This window comes from Camelina sativa, chromosome 20 (genome assembly GCF_030686135.1).
Source record: "Camelina sativa cultivar CO46 ecotype springtype chromosome 20, ASM3068613v1".
Taxonomy (NCBI): domain Eukaryota; kingdom Viridiplantae; phylum Streptophyta; class Magnoliopsida; order Brassicales; family Brassicaceae; genus Camelina; species Camelina sativa.
This window is the reverse complement of record NC_141899.1, coordinates 2385562-2399351: the sequence shown is the minus strand read 5'-3', so window position 1 is coordinate 2399351 and position 13790 is coordinate 2385562. Positions and strand designations below refer to the sequence as shown.

Here is a 13790-nt window from a genome sequence, read left to right as displayed (position 1 = left end):
ATTTGATTTTAGTAAATTAATATAAACATATTATATATGTATGTTAATTAACTATATACTGATAAATGCCATGATATATGATTAGAATAATCTTAATAAGTGAATAGAAACTGCAAAATATTTGCATAATAATTTCAAGTGAATTATTTATCTTAAAATGAATAAAAAATAAAAGCAAAATAGAAAATATGCGACAGATCTTAACGCAGTGCATTAAAATCTGTTAAAAGGGTCCTTCCTATAGCTGGCTTGCTGGATTTAATCTTCACATAGATAAAGAAAATCCTACCTAAGTATTATGCAGCCAAGATAAGTCGGCACTTTATGAAATCTCAGTTTGTGACTAGCCTCCTTAAATTGGTTGATCCAAAGACATTTATTCTCCCGACTTTTTCTTTCTTATTTACAAGTCTCTAGACATGTTATGCTCCACAACTGGGGATGCTTACACTGACACATCAATGTCAGTTGACGTTGATGAAGTGGATCAATTTGAAAGTCTTTGTCAGACTGATTCAATCCATTTTCAAGATAGGGATGCAAAAACTCTTTTTAGTCTTCGTCAACCATTGTCTTTCGAGTATGGATATCAAATTTCTAAGGTAAAGCGTTTTCAGCATGAGCTCTCTCCCCTTTGCGAGCCGCCGCCTCAGCTGGACATTCACAACCAATTGGCCAATCGGCTCCAATTACTCAGAGGGTAGAAGAGGATTTTATTTCTAAACTGCAAGATGCACAAAACCATAAACAGAGAAGCCATCCAACCCAACAAAAAGATAAAGATGAGTGCTTGGTTTTGTCTCCGGTTGCTGCAACTAAGGAAGCACAATATGTCCTCTTCTAAGTTCTGACGACTTGAAGGCAATTATGAAACCTCTACAAGCATGTATGGTAAGATTCAAGGTTTCTATATATATATATACTAAGTGGTAGCCGAGGTGTTGTTTGAGTTGTTACATAATCATTATTTTATTTAAAGAAATAACATAAATTAACATTTTACTATTATTTTGGTTCTTTTGTATACATCAAAATATTTTAATTATGTTTTGTTTATATTTTCCATAGATTTTGCTTTTTTTTGTTAATCTACTTTTTCATATTAAAATATATGTGGTTGCTTTAATGAAACTGCTTAATCCGCCTCAGAATCTTGAAATCAACATTATATCATAGGTCAAACAAAAATTATGGTCCTAACCTTCACATTTACGATTTCAACCATATGTAGTTAAAATTAGTAAGCATGCTGGATGCTTGCTTTATGTGTTAAACCCCTTTTACATGTGAAGAGGACTTATCATAGTTTTAATTGGGGATGATAATATAGTCTTTTCTAAATCAAAAGGATAATAATATTCTACATAATTATTGCCATCAAAAATTGTTGCTTTACCAAAACGAGCAAAGCAAAGTTACGTATCTTTTTTTAAGCATAGGTTTGTGAAAAGAGAGCACAATTCATAAAAATTTTATGTTACAGTTTGTGTGGAACTTATTATTATGCGAGTAAGCTTTTGGATGCAATCCTAAGTCGCTCTCCCGCAATTTTCATCATATGCTTTCCTTCTACTGTCAAGCTTGTGCTCTCTGAGGACTGCGCAGTTAAAGAGCTAAAACTGATCAGCCAACGACTTTTTGCAGTTTTTGGAGTAACGATAAGAGAGAGTAAGAAATGATACCTGTAAAGTGATAACGTTTTGCAGAATCAAATCGATCTCTGACTTGGATGGCAATATGATCTTCCTAACTTTGACATCGTTGTGCATCAGCAGGATCACAGATACTATGCATTGTATCAAATTCAATGAGTTTCGACCGTTCTCCCTGTCTTGGAACGATTCGAGCGCTTTAGTGTTTTCACTAACAATCGATTGCATTCTCTTCAGAACATGTTCTGTGAGTTTGGAGCTTCGGTCGAACAAGAAATAACAAGGCACTAAGTAGTAGAGACATGTTTTTATGTAAAGGTAAGAATTCTCCTTATCTTCTGGTATACACTGCAAGAAGAGTGCAGAGAGATGTGTCAATCCAAAGATTAAAAATGAAACAATGAGGACCCAGTAAAAGTGTATAAGAGGAATTTGCTTACATTGACTATGTCGATCAAGTATCCCGGTAAGAATTCACTTAGAATGGTTACACTGCTTTCAGAGAGTCTGGTTGGTTTGGAGTCCAACGCGCAGATCATCCTGAGTATGGCACACCCATTGTCCAACACAGGCTTCACAATCTGTACCAAGAAGAACATCTCATTAAGTATTTGCAATGCTATTATATGATAATGTTACAATGCATTGAGATGTAAGTATTATCAAAAGATAAACTCACTATTTGTTCGAGTAAAACTTTCTCTAGAATCTGGAGAACAAGAGAACTATCACCCATTTCTGACAAACATGCGCACACAAGGTTTGTAAGCGCTTCATACGTGCCACAATATGTCTCCCGCTCATTGCACTCCATCACTAACTGCAATTTCTCTGCATGAGCATAAAAGTAATAAGGTAAGCTCCAACCAAACATAAAAAAAAGGCATGATTCTCACTTAAACAAGCTCAAACCGAATTCTATTCAAAAAGTTAAAATAAGTTCAAAAGTATTCTATTTATTTTTACAGATTCCAGACAGTACCTGGGACAACTTTGAAACGTGCAATTAATGTGATTAGGAAGCTAAAATGATCTGTAATCTGAATATGTCCAGCTCTATAGGCAGTGTGAAGAATTTCCACTATCCGATACAACACAGCTGGTTCAAGTTGTGGATCTGCAATACACATTGAGTTAGGTCAATTACCCTTTTTTGTTATTCTATCATCAAGAGAAGCCATTTTTAAAGTTGAATAAAAGCATGGGGAATGAAATGTGATACTCACTTAGACAGCATGAAACTATTGCTTTCAGCATGTGGGAGCTGAATTTGTCTATGGTGAAGAAGTAAAGGAAACAAAGAGCCAGTTCTTGGGTTTCCCTAGGGAGACTTGCAAAAGATCCACCATGTTCATCACCTGTATAATTCAAAAAGATGACAGAAACCGACTAGTCCAATTTTAGTTTAGTGACACTCAAAATCTCATAACACATTTTTATTTTGTAGAAAGAATTGCACCTTCTCCGTGACAAGGGATGAAGAAGTTTATGATATCTTCTTCACATGTGGGGCAAAGATTCAGACACCCAACTCGCCCAAGGTCGAGCAAAAGTTGCAAAACAACCTGAAGTAATTACAAATTGGTATAAATGAGAAAAGGAGATGCCGGCCTAGTTGATAAAAAACGGGTCCATGTACTAAGGGGGTTACCTGGGTAGATTCTGGATGCTTATCACCCAACTGATTAAGCAGGGATGGAAGTTTGTTGACCCAAGCACTCTTGTAGTTATTTATCGTTGGATCACTTGCATTGGGATAATGGATATCTCCATTCTGCAGACATTACAAGAAACTGATTTTAGATTTCAATGTCAGGTTGAAACAGTCAGCCAATATCCAAGACTGAACAACATATCATGGAAAAATTACTTACAGGGATAACCACGTCTCTGATAATTGAAATGCAGGCTAATTTAAGTGTTGACTCTGGTTTGCAATCGCTGAAGGTAGTAGTAAATGCCTGAAAATAGAAACGTAATACCAATATAAAATGATGTTACTGCTAGCTATCGAAGGAACTGAAAAAGTCTATCCTCCTGCCTAACTAAAATTGCTCATAGGATCTTAGACGAACCTGCAGAAGATTATCTCTCCAATCACGGTCCACCCTCAATATAAGTTTTGAAAAAAAGGGCAAGAGTGCAAGTAAAGTCTTCTCGTGAAACTTAATGCTCTTGGTGATCTGTAAAAAAAATGTTCGCAAATCGCAGTGAGGAACTTTTTTTCCGTGTAGATTTAGCAGTTTATCAGATACAATGCAGACAGAGGGACGGACGTAAAAAAAAGTTTGTAAACAACTAATCAGCTTTAGTTATATATTAATGTAAAGTAGTGAGAGCTAACCTTGCCTAGTAGTGTATTCTCAATAAATTCCAGAAATCTGTTGGAAAGATCAGTAGGAAAGTGGCTCCATTCACTTACTGTCAAAAAGATTTTTGCCAGTCCACTGTTGAGAATAAAGTACCTTTCATCAATCTGTCAACAAACAATCAACTAGTGTTAGGAAGATCTAATACAATAATAAGCAACACATAAGATATAATCATATGGAGAATACAGATGATGGTAATCATATGGAGAATACAGATGATGGCAGGAAGGGAATGCTTTGCAATCAGGAAGGGGAATTTCAGACAGAAGAGTAAAGCAAGCATGTGATACAAGCTTTTTTTTTGCTAATGTCACTATTTGGCAAGTAAATAAGAGTACTTTACTAGGCAGGGAGAACCTAAAGATAACCATAAAAGAATTTCAATTAACTATTTTCACACCTTTTCTGAAAGATTGTTTTCTGGATTGAGGGGAAAAGAACCAAGTAACTTTCTTGATAACAATGATGTAATATCTTGGTCCAATATCATCAGAGTGACTTCTTCAGATGCAGGTAGCCTTGTTGTATGTCTTTGAGTGTGCGTGTGCCTACGAATGGAAAATTTGATTGCATAATCAATGCTGCAAAGTATATGGTTGATACAGTTAAATGATGGTGCATCGAATCCTCGCGGAGCATGAATCAATGGAATGAAATCTTCGAAACAATTGATTAAGATTCCAACAATATCCTTCAATCTCTCGGAGACATGGGCAAAATCTGAAAGAATCCATAGAAAGATGGTTAGCGTAATTCAGTGCCGATATATATTAATGTAAACGAGAGATTAGTCAATTGGTACTATCAAATTATCCAGAAAATCAAATGTAAGTGGCGACATTTCCACATCCAAACCATGGAACATGAATTGTGAGGAGAGAAAGCAGAAGAAAACGGGCTATGGAACTTTAAATATGCAACAGCTACTAATTTCTTCAGAGCTTTGCAGAGACAATCTATAGATTGTACTAGAGACGAAGATGGCAAAGGAAAATGGACTAGTTGTTCCGTTGCAAAGTGCATATCTTCAGAAAAACATGATACAAGCAATATACCGATAACTTATTGATGAGAAAAGAAGATAGATGGCACATACAAGCACATTCTTTTGCAGAATCCTGCTCATAGGCGAGTAGCGGTTCATTCCGTAAAGGTCCCTACAAAAGATTAAAAAAGGGCACAAAATGTATAACGAACAAGTTAGAATAGGCAAAACAGAGCACATTCCCAGAGTGATTAGGCAAGTATTTAAAACTAAAGACATCTTAATAAATACAAAGGATCTCTGGACTAATTTCAAAAGACAGTGCCAAACTGCCAATATTAGAGGAAACTTGATGACAAATGTCATCTTTCTTTGAAAATATTATAGTCTCTCCAAGAGGTAGATTTTGCTCTCTATATGGTTCCCTCTGATTTAAAGATATAGATGCATTCTATATATCAACTCTTCTTATAAGATAGACCACCAAAAAAAGAAATGGCAGAACCATATACGTTGCTATGCTACTTCCTGTCATGAACAAGAACTTTGGAGTCATCCGGAGTGGAAATTGAATAGATACCTTTTTTTGTGATTCGATGTCACTCTCATCACATGGCAAAAGCGACAGGCAATGTGCCAACCCTGAAAGAGCTACCTTTAGCTTGCTTTTATCTTGCACATAAAAATGGTTCTTCTGAATGATATCTTTGTAGTTTTCGAGAATCTGTAACAAGTAGCAGATGGAAATTTCAGGGAACAACTTGCAAGAGTAAAGGTATAAAAAAAGAAACAGTACAGGCAAAAACTGGAAATGTAACAGTGTGTGTCATAATCCAAGAAATCAAATGTAGTCACCTTTTCAGCATACAAGGAAAAGGTAGACGGGTAATACTCCACAACAAGGTGGAAAAATTTGAAAGCCATCAAACGAACATCAATCGCTGAATTAACCATAGCGATAAATATGCTTGGCATTAAAAGTGACACCATAGGGCCCTGATTATCCTGAATCGATGCACACATATAAATATGCATAAGAAACAGACTATAAAATAAACCAAAGTGAAATTCAAATTGACATCTCGGAACAAGTGGAGAAAAAAAAAGGGAGAAGAACTGATACCTCTTTACAAGCAGGAAAGATCTCAGTCTCAAATAGTTGATAAAAAGTATCTCTCACTAGATTATCAGTATCACTAACGCGTCCCGCGAGTGTCTGTACTATAAGATATTTAAGTGACTGCAGCTCTGCTGGATGATTCTTGAAAATGTCTTTGAGACCATGTAATGCTTCTGCACAAAGAAAAACCAAAAAAAACTGATCAACCGAACAACATAGCAGGGGAATCATATTTTACTCATAAGAGAGAGAGAGAGAGAGGGAAAAAAAAGAAGGACCTTTGCGAACTTTGGCATTGTGATGTGGAGTTTGGTTCAAAAGTTCCATCAAGGTCAAGCCTTTCTTACTTGTAGCAAAGCCACTCTTCTCAGCTGCCACACTTTGCTCAGGAAGTATAATTGCTGCAAATATAAACAAAGAAAGTTTCAACCTTACATACGCAGAGAAGCTAATACGGGAAAAAAAAAAAGTTTGAAATTTGCAGGAGAAAGCAGATACCTTTGGATTTAACCTCAGTGTTAGTTGCATTCTTAGGTGGAGGCAATTTCCTCCCAAGCTTTCTCTTAATTTTCTGTCAAAATAAAACTAAGTATCATCAGAACAATTCATCAAACACTTGAAGAAGAAGAAGAAGAAGATTCATAAAAGACAACAGCAATGTTAAAAAAACGCAACCTTGAAATCAATTCCTTTCTTTTGTTGCTTCTTAGCAGGAGCCTTGGAGCGAACCATTGTGTTATACAGCTACGTAAAAACACCAGAAGCTGTTCAAATTCTGAAGCTTAGAGATAAACAATCTCGGAGGAGAAAAAATTCTCAATCAATCAAGAAGAGTCTCACAAAAACCTAATAACGGAGACAGAGGACTGTATTATCGGTTAAGGTTAGCCTTTTTAGTTAGACCGGTTTCGATGCTTTAATTAAACCAAACCGGCTAAAACGATTCCGATTTCGCGGTGGTGCTGAGGAAAACCGCCGGCAACGATTGTAAGAGAAGAAAAAAGACAAAGGCCACGTAGGGTTTAAGGTTTATTTAAAATTATTTTAGTTCTCTCACAAGTATTATTATTTTCAATTTTTCATAGTATTATTTTTATTTAAGGTTATTTAAAATTTCTTTTTCAATTTTTTTTTTTATTTTTTTTTTGAAAAAGGTATTCTATTGAAATGCATAATAAACTGAAGGTACATAACTTTTTCAATTTTCATTAAAAAAAAAATAAAAAAAAATAAGCCTAGTAAGGGATAAAAAAAAATGTTAATGGTTTACTTTATTATAGAGTCTTAAATATTTAATAGCTTGTAGTATTAATTAAAGTTGTATCCTAATTCATTAATTGGTGAGAATTTATAAACAAACCAGAGATATTAAAAAAAAAAAAAAAAAAGTTAAGGATAACAACCTACAGCTATGGGCCAAACTCTTTTCAATTGCACGGGATAGCTAGAGTTTATCAAATATCTTTTTAAGCCCCTGGAATATGTGTGACTGACGTGCAGGCTTCCAGCACCAAGGACGGGAGAGCTCCTAGGATTGCTTGGAACACACAGTATCGGGAAATCAACTGCTCTCAAACTTTTGGCTGGAGTACTCAAACCTAACCTTGGCCGGTTCACTGTAAATATATATATATATATATCCTCTCTCAAGTTTTATATCCTCTGTATGCAATGCATATGATGTGACTTATGCAAGATTCGCTTCTTCCTCTTGGGCAGAATCCTCCCGAGTGGCAAGAAATTTTGAATCACTGCGGTGACAAAGACCTTCAAACCTACTTCACCCAGTTTCTAGATAAGAAACTAAAGGTAGGGTGTGGAAACTCATCATCAGTATGGTACTTTATGTCACTAACTAATATAACTAGTTAGTTTCTTTAAGCAGTTTGACAGTTGTTTTGTCTTATAGGTCGCTATGAAGCCACAACATTTCGAAGACATGAAAGGTTTTAGTGAACCTGTCAGGAAGCTGCTTGACAAGCACAACGAGAGAGGTATGATGAATGAGATCTGTGATAATCTGGAGTTGAACGAGGTCTTGGACAGGAGAGTCCGTCATTTATCTGGTGATATGCTGCAAAGGGTTATGATTGCTGTAGTCGCCTTACAGAAGGCGGATGTGTACATATTTGATGAACCATCAAGCTTACTAGATGTGAGCCAAAGATTCAGAGCTGCTCAAGTTATACGTTCTCTCCTCACTCCCGACAGGTCTTAATTGGTTTTTCTCTCTTACACATATTCTGAATCTCTTTCTCTTTCGGTGTTGATCGTAACAAACATATATCTTTTTTTCTTGCACGTACGTTGTTGTAGCTACGTGATTGTTTCAGACAATGACATTAGTGTCCTTGACTATTTGTCGGATGCCATTTACTGTTTCTATGGGAAACCAGAAGCATGTGGTATCGTTTCTCTCCCCTTCAATGTCAGAGCAGGAATCGAGATTTTCTTGGACGGGTTTGACCCCTCACAAAATTTGCGTATCAGGGATGAATCTCTTATCTTCGAGGTAATGGTCTCCTAGTGTTAATTTTCATAGAGAAAGTACTTGGTCGACTTTTGTCATTGATAGTTTTTGTCTTCTTTTTTCTTTCCAGGTTGCTAGGACTCCTCGACCACCACCAGCTGGTGGCTGGAGACCATACAAATATCCAAACATGAGTGAAACCAGTGAGGATTTCACGCTGGAAGTGCAGGCAGGGGAATTCACTGACTCTCAGGTTCTTGTAATGTTAGGGGAGAACAGTACAGGGAAGACCACCTTCCTCCAAATGCTGGTAGAGTTCAATGCCATTCTTCTTTTTATATATCTACTCTCTCTAGATTCCTTAACAAAGATTTCTCTCTCGACTTCTGTAGGCCGGCAAGGTGGCACCTGACTCTCTAGAAAATTTCATACGGATGGATTATGTTTCATACAAACCGCAAAGAATTGCTTGGAAGGGTGAGTGTACTGTCAGACAATTGCCAGAACTGAGTCTTCATTTGGCAGACATGCATCCTGATTTCATATCAGATGTGATGAAACCGCTTCAGATGGAGCAGTTGCTTGATCGAAAAGTAGCCTCACTCTCTTGCGGGGAGACGCAGAGGGTTGCCTTAACTATCTGCCTTGGGAAGGTGAATATTGTACAATTTTTTTTCAATCATAAAAGCTCAAAAGTTTGATAACATTTTGTTACTTATTTGAGAAAAAACTGTTCCTATGCAGTTTGCGAGTGTCTACCTGATCGATGAGCCAGGTGCGTATCTAGACTCAGAGCTGCGAATCAACGCTGCAATGGCCATAAGGCGACACGTTTTACGCATGGAGAACGCCGCAATTGTTGTGGAGCATGACTTAACAATGGCGACCTATATGGCTGACCAAGTGATTGTGGTTGATAAGATATCACCAGCCAAGTGTACTGCTAACCCTCCACTCCCACTTGTCAGCGGGATGAACAGATTCTTATCGGTTAGTCACTTATATATATATGAATCCTCAACGAAGCAAACACAACATGTTATTTTTTCCTTTCCTTGCAGCATCTAGATATTACATTCAGACGGGATCGGATAAGCTTTAACGCTACACCAAGGGTCAACAAGTTAGGGTCGATCGAGGACACAATGCAAAAGGCTGCAGGCAACTACTATGACGTGTAAAAGAGAGGGAGAGTATCTCAAAGGTCTTTATCTGGATCATCAGCAATTATATTGAGCTCTATTATAATTAACTAATTCGTGAGGATTTATATATATAGTATCAAACTACAAGATCAATGTCTGAACATAAAGGAGATTCATTCAATTTTCATATATAATAATAATAACGGTGCTCAAGAGAAACTTGTATAATGAATTGATTGTTTTCCTCCTACTCTGTGTATTCACTTGGTGAATCTTGTTGTCGGCGGGCACATTCAATCTTTAGACGAGTCCATGGAAACCTTCTCTTCATCCATAAAATAAGGGTTGAATTGCTTTATGACATGCTCATAGACAGGTCTCTTGAAATATACAGCCTGTCAGAGAAAGAAAGAATGATGATAAGGCCACCACAATTCAGGCACAAACACGAGTACAATAAGTGTACGCTAAAGCCAAAAACTACACTCACATGTTCAATCACTTGTTCTGGTAGCATCCACGACCACACCTTAAACTCTGGTTTTGCAGTACCATCTCCAAGGAGATTTATCTCTTCCTCTTTGCCAGTAAACTTGAAGAGAAACCTGTATCAGACAACCATCAATGAACAAACAATTGTTAAGATCCTGTATATAAGATTGTTTCCACAGATATGTTAGACTATAAGCTTTAGTTGTTACCACTTCTGAGCTTGGCCTTTGTAGCTTGTTCGCCATTTCCGGTTTAGCTTATCCTTCACTTCTCGGGGAAAATCATAGGTCAACCAGTTTGGAATCTAGATGTTTAAAAGAGTCAAAAGCTCAGTTTGGTGATACACAAAACAATTTCCAACTATAATCCCAAAACCATAAAAAGATGAATCTTGATGAATCTTGTTTAACAATTTACTATGAGAGAGATGTCAAAAAGCGTGCCTCCGCAATGAATTCCGCTGAGGTAACCCCTGTTTCTTCTCTCAGCTCTCTAAAGGCAGCGTTTCTCAAATCTTCTCCCTCATCAGCTCCACCCTGTAAAAGCAGAATTAATAAACCTATAGCTTTAACTGATCCCCTAAAGAATCATAAACTGGTCAATCTCCACCCTAACCTACTTTCTCAGTTTCACTCACTCTCTCTCATATCCTCACTGCCCGTTTTGAGAATCCTTATCGTCATTGCATTTGGTCCTTACCAAAGTTACAACTTTGTATATTAAAATGAACAATCCCCTAAACTATGAAACCCAATACCTCCATAGCAATAAAGATAAGAACTTTATCACTCAATACACTACAAATGAGCTGTTGCTAGGTGACAAGTGAGAGCTAAGCTCTCCAAAGCAATCAAATTACTAAGAAAACAAAGAGGGCTTGTAGAAGATTCACCTGAGGCATCTGCCAAGTATCCGGAATATGAATCTTTGACGCCGTAAAAATCTGCAAATTCAAAACCAATTCAAAATCAAAATTTGTTCTAAATCAGATAGAGAGAGCGATGAGAGAGAGAGAGACATATAAAGGGAGAAAAGAAGTTACCTTTCGACATGGGCTAACGAGACAAATCCCAACATTTTTCCGGTAACCAACCGGAGGAGACTCAACTGTTCTTGCCGGAGACGACGATAAGGCCACTGATAAAACCACCAGTGGCTTTGGAGGAGAAGTGACGGGAAGTTTCAAGCATGAGAGTTTCACAGGAAACGAGTACAAGTCTAGATGAACTGAGATTGCTGATCTCCCTATCAATCCAGAAGCCTTCACGGCCATGGCGAGACGACGGCAACTAATTAATTTAGAGGCTTCCTCCTTCGTCCCGGCGCTCAGAGCTATCGGTGATTGGTTTTCATGTTGTTTCTCTTCTCTCTCACACAAGTGATAAAAATAGTATATTATTACGATACTACCCTTACTCGCCCAGACAATTAAACGCTGTCATTTCAGTTGCAGAGCTTAAAAAGGCCATTGGGCTATTTATTAACCCAAATCAAAGCCCAATACGTTTTCTTTTTGTAAACATAATATGAACTATGTTAATATAATTTTTTTTATTTTTTTTGAACTATTAATGTTAATAAAAATTATAACAAGTATACAAAAAAAAAAGAGGGTAAAAATTTCATCTCTTTTGTTCTTTAAATGGAATTAATGTAAAATTTCCTTTCTAATTTAAATGTATAATGTACAAATCTATATTTCTATAAAGTTTGTATTGGTGGGTCAATTTACTTTTCCATGAAGTTTAAACAGAAAAAAAGTCTAGAGATCGTTTTTTCCTGTTACTTCTTTCTTCTATTTTTACCATTAATTTCCTTTTCCTATCGTATTATACCAAATAATATAATCCCTTCATAATATTTGATTTCCAAATTTCGTAATATTTGCATTACCATACTTTCTATAATTTATCATTATTAAACTAAACTTTCTATAACGAGAATATACGTTTCTTTTATATATGTAACAAGGCCACCCAGAGCACATTCTCTTCTCTGTACCACCACCAAAACCTTCGAATCCTACGACTACCGGAGCTCCGTCCGACATGGCTATAAAAGAATGTGGCTCTCACCACAGCCACTCATCCGGCTGCCGTAAATTCTTGCCAGTCATAATACTCTTTGTAATCCTTTTTGTAATCCTTCTCGCAGTTTTCCTAGTTTGGGTAGTCCTTCAACCGTCGAAGCCACGCTTCCACCTTCAAGAGGCCATCGTCTCCAACTTCAACATCTCCGGCAATCCACTGAACATCCTCAACTCAAACTTCCAAGTCTCTATCTCCTCTGAAAACCCTAACGACAAGATCGGTATCTACTACGACCGTCTCAACGTCTACGCTACTTACCATAACCAACAGATCACTTGGCAGACTGCTATCTCTCCGACTTATCAAGGACACAAAGAAACCAAGGTTTGGTCTCCTATCATCGGTGGAAACTCCGTCCCCGTTTCTTCGGTCATCGGTTTGCCTGTCGTTGAAGACCAACCTGGTATGATCGAGTTGAAGATCTATCTCTTCGGCCAAATCCGTTGGAAAGTCGGAAGTATGATCACCGGTGAATATCACCTCCACGTGAATTGTCCGGCGTCTATTAACGTTGGGAATAGTGCTGCCGGAGTTATGGTCGGAAAGAACGCCATGAAATATAAAATCGCCCAGCCTTGCAGTGTTGATGTATGAAGAATAGTAGAAGACCATTTAACGATACGGTGATATCAGGTCACGGTTTTTTCATTATTTTCATAATTTTCGTAGCAGTTAAGTTTTTATAACTATTTTTTTTTTTTTTGAGTAATAATAGCAAGAATTACATTAATCAACCGGGTTGCGTTATTCTTATGAAAAAAGATGACTTTTAATTGGTAGTATTCTTTTTTCACATAACTATAATATATGCATCTTGTTTCATTGACTATGATTTTGTGTTGATCCAGTTAATGTGACGACAAATGAATTTTTATATAAGTGAAAATATCTAATAGGTATGATAACCAATTTAACCATTCCGTTAATGCTCGTGTACGTTGTGTTGTGTTTCGGTGTCATTGTCTAATGCAAGTCTTATTATCTTCTATTTTTTGTTTTTTTTTTTTTGGGGTTAAAGCAGAATAAAATACCCATTGTCATAATTTTTTCAATTCTTCATTAAAGTTTAGATAATCGTTGGCTTTTTGCGTTCTTAAGTACATTCAAAGGAAAACCTTGATCAAATCTTTATTCCTAATATATTGGTTAGTTTGTCTCCTAAATAGTCTTGGATCTTGAAACGAGAAAAAAAAAAAAAAGCAGAATCATGTTGCTTATTTTACAAGAATTAGGGTATTTTTTCCCTACATTCTATAATTCATCTTTATTTTTGGTTAATAATATAGTCAATTTGTCATTGCTATTTTATAGTCATCTTATAATAATAAAACTCGTTCGACTATTTTTACCGCAAACAAAAAAAAAAAAAAAAAGAAAAAGGAAAAAGAAGGTTACCTCGATCTTTTGCAAGAGATTATTTTTAGGCGTAATTCTCCACAGCTGGAATCCACTTTCTCCCGGAGT

The 13790-nt window shown here is 36.6% G+C and overlaps 3 protein-coding genes and 1 pseudogene across 6 annotated transcripts; 2 read left to right on the top strand and 2 right to left on the bottom strand.

Annotated features, from left to right (window-relative positions):
• Positions 1-1312: 1312 nt before the first annotated feature.
• LOC104768829 (uncharacterized) lies at positions 1313-7196 on the bottom strand. Its single transcript, XM_087504718.1, has 20 exons — positions 6976-7196; positions 6805-6873; positions 6628-6700; positions 6408-6530; positions 6133-6302; positions 5865-6014; positions 5590-5733; positions 5121-5181; positions 4425-4744; positions 3997-4128; positions 3728-3835; positions 3527-3613; positions 3304-3426; positions 3112-3217; positions 2879-3010; positions 2635-2769; positions 2332-2483; positions 2093-2233; positions 1683-2000; positions 1313-1597 (listed from the first exon to the last, which is right to left on the bottom strand). Exons 2-20 carry the CDS (start codon positions 6859-6861, stop codon positions 1502-1504), a joined length of 2628 nt encoding a protein of 875 aa, XP_087360844.1. The 5' UTR covers positions 6862-6873; positions 6976-7196; the 3' UTR covers positions 1313-1501.
• A 324-nt stretch (positions 7197-7520) lies between these two features.
• Positions 7521-9957, top strand: LOC104772141 (ABC transporter E family member 2). Of its 2 annotated transcripts, XM_087504717.1 has the most exons (8): positions 7521-7747; positions 7849-7938; positions 8039-8340; positions 8446-8641; positions 8730-8909; positions 8992-9252; positions 9344-9589; positions 9661-9957. In XM_087504717.1, exons 3-8 carry the CDS (start codon positions 8045-8047, stop codon positions 9778-9780), a joined length of 1299 nt encoding a protein of 432 aa, XP_087360843.1. In that variant the 5' UTR covers positions 7521-7747; positions 7849-7938; positions 8039-8044; the 3' UTR covers positions 9781-9957. The 2 variants fall into 2 exon arrangements, with proteins under 2 accessions (XP_087360843.1, XP_087360842.1); XM_087504716.1 differs by lacking the exon at positions 7521-7747 and having other exon boundaries at positions 7787-7938.
• On the bottom strand, positions 9845-11633 carry LOC104768828 (nudix hydrolase 27, chloroplastic). Of its 2 annotated transcripts, none has more exons than XR_015592679.1 (6): positions 11279-11613; positions 11129-11179; positions 10654-10772; positions 10446-10540; positions 10235-10349; positions 9845-10139 (listed from the first exon to the last, which is right to left on the bottom strand). XR_015592679.1 is itself a non-coding variant. In XM_010492890.2 (6 exons), exons 1-6 carry the CDS (start codon positions 11507-11509, stop codon positions 10038-10040), a joined length of 687 nt encoding a protein of 228 aa, XP_010491192.2. In that variant the 5' UTR covers positions 11510-11633; the 3' UTR covers positions 9845-10037. The 2 variants fall into 2 exon arrangements, 1 of the variants encoding a protein (XP_010491192.2); XM_010492890.2 differs by having other exon boundaries at positions 10680-10772; positions 11279-11633.
• Positions 11634-12190: 557 nt separating this feature from the next.
• LOC104768827 (NDR1/HIN1-like protein 1 pseudogene) lies at positions 12191-13155 on the top strand (annotated as a pseudogene). Its single transcript, XR_015592678.1, has one exon. The product of XR_015592678.1 is annotated as an NDR1/HIN1-like protein 1 pseudogene (transcript).
• Positions 13156-13790: the final 635 nt, after the last annotated feature.